Raw genomic sequence first — 6,000 nt, 5'->3', positions numbered from 1 at the left:
CCCTTTGCTTTCCACATTAATGTCTTTTTCAGGTTCCTGTATTGTTTGTTTGCATCTGCTACTAAAATAAGTGTGAAAAGGCAAAGACATCTTTGCCTTTCAGTCGTATTCCCCATAAATCTATGGGGTGCCTAGTCCTACATAAAGCCTCTGCAGTCTGGTACTTCTGCCACAGAGACTCTCCTTCATGGTGTTGATCTCAGTTGTACTATCTTTCATTCCCTGGAGTTTTGGAAAACGTATGCATATATTCCATGCTGCCATGAGTGATGGCTCAGTTGGTAAAGAATCCACCTGCAATGCCGGAGCTAAAGGAGACGTGGGTTCAATCTCTGGGTCAGGAAGATCCCCTGGAAGAGGAACTGGCTAACTACCCCAGTATTCTTGCCTGAAAAATCCCATGGACAAAGGATACTGACAGGCTACTGTCCAAAGGATGGCAAAGAGTCGGACATGACTGAGCAACTAAGCACAAGCATAACAGAGCTATTCCATACATTTTCACTGCTGGTCTACTCTTGTGTTGACAGTAAAGTGTTCTGTTAAATATATGCTTTATTGAAATGGATCCATCTGATGCAGCTCTCTCCACTCATGGATACAAACTGAGAGCTGGTACAAAAACCTGTCCCCTCATTTTTTCCCTTTTCTGCAAACATATTCAAAATTTCATTCTGTTTCCAAGAAACAAAGCAGAAGAGTAATCTCATTAAAAAAAATTTCTGATCAATTCTGAAAAATAGATCTATCAGAAAGATTTAAAAATTACTTTCACTTCTGTTTTAGAGATGGATATATCCTATTGTCAGAGATCAATGCCATACAAATTAAATCAAGTAATACAATTTTTTTTCTCTTAGTTCTTTCTCATCAAGGGATTTCTTTTGATAACTTTCTTTTCTGTAAGGTAATCTGCTCAGAAAACATCATACATGAGCATAGTCAAAGAACAAATGTCTTAGGTCCTATATTTATTTTTTTTTTATTTTTTTTTTTTTGTTCTCATACAAGATTTATTCCCCAGCACCCCTCCCACCCACATCCCCATCCGGATTCACAGTGGAGGACTAAGGAGATTCAGAGCAGGATCCGCAGGTACAAAACACACCTTCCAAAGATTTTGCTCTCCTTCCTTTTCTCCCTCCTACCAACTCCCAAGGCTTGAAGCTACACACACTCATGCAAACGCACAAAATCCCACTCCTTTCCCACACCTCCTGTTTTCTTCCACATCAGAGCTCACCTGTAAGACATCTGGGCTCTGAGAAGAGAGGTGTCCTAAAGTCTGAGAACCCTAAAGTGAGGGAGAGGCTGTTACTCTAAACTTCACACAAAGGGAAGTGGCTGACTCAGACACCAAGCTCCTCTCCTCTCACCGTTGACTATTTTCACTCCCTGGCCTCTACCTTGTCCACCAACCAAGAGCAAACACGTTAGTGCACTCCCACTTGCAGCACGTGAAAACGGGCTCTGTCCAACATCCATCACCCAGGTGCAGGGTGTTGGAGGGAGTGGTCCCTGAGGATCAGCAAAGGGTTAATTTATGTGGAGGGAAAGATGATTAGGAGAATTCGGCTTGAGCTCTGATTGGGGAGGCATGGGTTTAGAACTAATGATCATTTTGTTTTTGTCTCACATGATTTTTACTAGGGGGAGTAGAACAGATACCCCATACAGGGGTTTCTGCTGATTACAGACACATCCTTGCTAACTGGGCTCATCTTAAAAGAGGCCCTGCCAAACTGGGCAGTTGAAAACAAAATTATTAAAGGAGCTGAACAGAGGGTAAGAAGAGCTGGTGCAAGAAGAGCTGGTGGCTCCTGGGATGAATGCCACTGAGCCGTCTGTAAAGTGCTACTCTGACATGGCCTGTGTGGGATTATTGCTTCTCCAGAGGAGGAGCAGGGGAAGGAACAGGAACATGGAAATAGGTATGGAATGGTATGGTATTGCTATGCTCGTTGCTCAGGCTGATGGGCAAATGGAGCCAGGGGTTAGCAGCACCAAAAATAATCAAGCAGCTCCAAAACAGTGAGTGAGTCTGGGAGCTACAGAGGTGTTCACCCTCCCAACCCACTGACCCCACAGCCCAAAGTAATGTGGAAGAGGCCCACCCACACCTCATGTTCACATTCTAAAACTTCACAAGCAAGATTCTGGAGCACTAGGGGGTAGGCCTCAAGAAATGAGGATGGGCTGAGGCAAGGGGAGCAGGCCTGCTCTGCAGAACCAAAGGACAAGTTTGCTTAGAAAAAAGCAAATCAACCATGGCTTAGCAAAAGAGGACAGTAAAACTCTTCCAGCTGCCTGACTTGGAGCTCTAGGGAGATGATAAATGGAGGGAGGAAGGAAAGGGATCTATTCACTGAGGGCCTCTGAGCACCCAGACCTAGAAGCATACAGCAGCATCCCCTCGAAAGGGAACCAATACCCTTGACTACTTTGTTCCCCAAAAGTACCACCATCCTGATGGAGAGAAGTGTCCCTCAGGGGAGCACACTCTCACTTCGGTGACTTGAGCTCAGATATCAGCATCTAGCTGATAGCAAGGGAGTGAGTATCTTCTCTGAGTAGGCCTCTGAGCATCAGCCAGGCCACAGTGCATACATATATAATTCAGAGAGTGGGACCTGGGTTCTTCCCTTGCCCCTTCACCTTAAGTGGAATGGGGAGAAAAAAAACTTAAACCACAGTGACCCCCCCAAAGGAAGTCTCTCCTCAGTGGCTCCTAGAACTGGCAGGGTCCAGCTGATTCAGCTCTGACTGGTCCAGAAGTTCAAAGTCATCCCCCTCAGCGTCAGTGTCCAGGTCTGAACTGGGTGCCCTGAGGACACCTCTGGTGGCTCTCCGGGGAGGTAGGCCAGAAGGGCCTGGCTGGGAGGCCCCTGACAGGGCCAGCTGGATCATGCCCTGTGAAACCAGGCTAGCAAGGTTGCTGGTAAGGTTGGATCCTGCAGGCAGGGCACCAAGCAAAAGCTCTGGCAGTGCGGCCTCTTCCCGGCTGGCAGGAGGGCCCTGAGACTCCTCGGCCCCGGGTGGGACCCGGTACATCAAGCTGGGCATCCCAATGCTGGTATCGTCCTCATCATCAGGCCAGCAGGATCCACGTTAATGGAAGGGAAGTCTGGAAGGTCTCTGGCGAAGGATTCCTCTGGATCACTGTGACCATCTAGGTCTTCAGAGCCTTCTGTTAGAGGTGTTTGGCCCCGTGAAAGGTTGAATGTACCGTTGTCTGTACAGGAGACCTCAGCATCCGAGTGCTCGGAGTCTGTGATGGCCAGTTCCCTGGCAACAGTGGAATCATCCAGCTGAGGACAGAAGGCTGCAAGCTCCTCCTCGCTGTCACTGTGGTTGTCTGCAGCACGCTCTGGGTGGAGAGCTCTGCGACGCAATTGTCTCTCTCTCTGCTTGGACATCATGTAGCCACGAACGCTGAAGTCCAGCCGCTGCAGTGCGGGCTTCAGCCGCACATACACTCGGTCCCACAGCCGGTGGTACACAGCGAGGGGCCACATCATGACAGTGACAAGAATTAAGTAGGAGAGCAGGAGCCCAGGGATGTAGCGGCCCAAGACAGCCAAAAAGGTCAGTATCCCACAGCTCAGCAAGCAGAACTTGCCTGGGTTTTGCTTTTTGAAAAGCAAAAGATTCCTTATGAAAATGGTCCCACTAACCCAGACTTCAGCTACGTGGTGGCAGAGCTCGGGCACGCTGAGCAACCGAGGGTGCACAAAACCCCAGCTCTCGTCTAACGCGTCGGGTCTTGGCACTTTTATTTCAGGCCAGATTTTGTTCTTCCATTGATCTATACACACAATAATCATTGAGCTGAATGCAAGTAAAAACACAAGACAAAGGGATGTCAAGGCAAAGAACCTGAATTCTGATGATTTGTTTGTACTCCTATTCAGTCTTCTAATACCAGAAAGCCGCGTTCAGCCCCAGGCACCACAGGGCGCTCCTGGCTGGCCGCTCCCACACCAGGGCTGCCTGCACTCGGCTCAGCAGAGGCTCATAAGGCCCCAGCACCTCCACCAGGGCCCGCTGCGCCGCCTCAACCTGCTGGTCTCGCTCCCAGGAGCCTGACATAGGGCGGCGACCCTTGAAAGTCTGACCGGAGGCTGGGCCTGGGGCCACGGCCACCCCCTCTGCCTCCGCCATCTCCCCCCGGCAGCCACAACATCCGGGCTTAGGTCCTATATTTATAATTTAGCCACAGTATGCAATATATTATATGGTCTGTATATTTTCAGTCTTTTGTAGGTTTTGTTAATATGAATCAGTATTCTCCAAGACTCTCAGAGACTTTAACAAGAAAGAATTTATGAAACTACAAGTCTGGGATTAAAACTGAGACTATAATGACTTCATGAAGACTATATGAGTCTTTGAGGATATATCAAAATAGCTATTCAGATTTATATAAGTACCATCTCCCTACTTGCCTGCAAATTTTAATTAATCTTTTGCATCCAAATGTTCACAAATATTTCTTATCTCTGTCACACAGTTTGCCTCAAAATACTGAGGCAATATTTAAAATATTCCATCTAAAATATTCCTAAAGATTTAAGCAAATAAGATTTAGGCTACAGATGATTAAGCTTTCACTATGTTAGAACAATTAATAAAAAAAAAAAGTTCCCAAAGCATACTTTTGCCCAAAATAAGTAATAAAATGTTCATATCTTTAAAGTTTTAAGATGATTTTTATTTTTTTAAATTTTTTTTAATTTTTATTTATTTATTTATTTTTTTTTTACATTGACATGAATCCACCACGGGTGTACATGCGATCCAAAACATGAACCCCCCTCACACCTCCCTCCCCACAACATCCCTCTGGGTCATCCCCGTGCACCAGCCCCAAGCATGCTGTATCCTGCATTGGACATAGACTGGTGATTTGATTCTTACATGATAGTATACATGTTTCAATGCCATTCTCCAAAATCGTCCCACCCTCTCCCTCTCCCTCTGAATGTAGAAGTCTGCTATACACATCTGTGTCTTTTTTGCTGTCTTGCATACAGGGTCGTCATTGCCATCTTTCTAAATTCCATATATATGTGTTAGTATACTGTATTGGTGTTTTTTTTCTGGCTTACTTCACTCTGTAAAATCAGCTCCAGTTTCATCCATCTCATCAGAACTGATTCAAATGTATTCTTTTTAATGGCTGAGTAATACTCCATTGTGTATATGTACCACTGCTTTCTTATCCATTCATCTGCTGATGGACATCTAGGTTGTTTCCATGTCCTGGCTATTATAAACAGTGCTGCGATGAACATTGGGGTACATGTGTCTCTTTCAATTCTGGTTTCCTTGGTGTGTATGCCCAGAAGTGGGATTGCTGGGTCATAAGGCAGTTCTATTTGCAATTTTTAAAGGAATCTCCACACTGTTTTCCACAGCGGTTGTACTAGTTTGGTTTCCCACCAACAGTGTAGGAGGGTTCCCTTTTCTCCACACCCTCTCCAGCATTTATTGCTTGCAGACTTTTGGATTGCAGCCATTCTGACTGGTGTGAAATGGTACCTCATTGTGATTTTGATTTGCATTTCTCTAATAATGAGTGATGTTGAGCATCTTTTCATGTGTTTGTTAGCCATCCGTATGTTTTCTTTGGAGAAATGTCTATTTAGTTCTTTGGCCCATTTTTTGATTGGGTCATTTATTTTTCTGGAATTGAGTTGCATAATTTGCTTGTATATTTTTGAGATTAGTTGTTTGTCAGTTGCTTCATTTGCTATTATTTTCTCCCATTCAGAAGGCTGTCTTTTCACCTTGCTTATATTTTCCTTTGTTGTGCAGAAGCTTTTAATTTTAATTAGATCCCATTTGTTTATTTTTGCTTTTATTTCCAGTATTCTGGGAGGTGGATCATAGAGGATCCTGCTGTGATTTATGTCTGAGAGTGTTTTGCCTATGTTCTCCTCTAGGAGTTTTATAGTTTCTGGTCTTTCATTTAGATCTTTAATCCATTTTGAGTTTATT

General features: G+C 45.0%; 1 protein-coding gene across 1 annotated transcript; it reads right to left on the bottom strand.

The window, feature by feature from the left end:
* Positions 1-970: 970 nt before the first annotated feature.
* On the bottom strand, positions 971-4,182 carry LOC138435544 (reticulophagy regulator 3-like). Its single transcript, XM_069580361.1, is given in 3 exon segments — positions 971-3,092; positions 3,095-3,876; positions 3,923-4,182. Coding segments are annotated over 3 exon segments (1,395 nt in total). The 5' UTR covers positions 4,162-4,182; the 3' UTR covers positions 971-2,718.
* Positions 4,183-6,000: the final 1,818 nt, after the last annotated feature.

This window comes from Ovis canadensis, chromosome 1, assembly GCF_042477335.2.
Source record: "Ovis canadensis isolate MfBH-ARS-UI-01 breed Bighorn chromosome 1, ARS-UI_OviCan_v2, whole genome shotgun sequence".
Classification (NCBI taxonomy): domain Eukaryota; kingdom Metazoa; phylum Chordata; class Mammalia; order Artiodactyla; family Bovidae; genus Ovis; species Ovis canadensis.
This window is presented reverse-complemented; position numbering and strand designations above follow the sequence as displayed.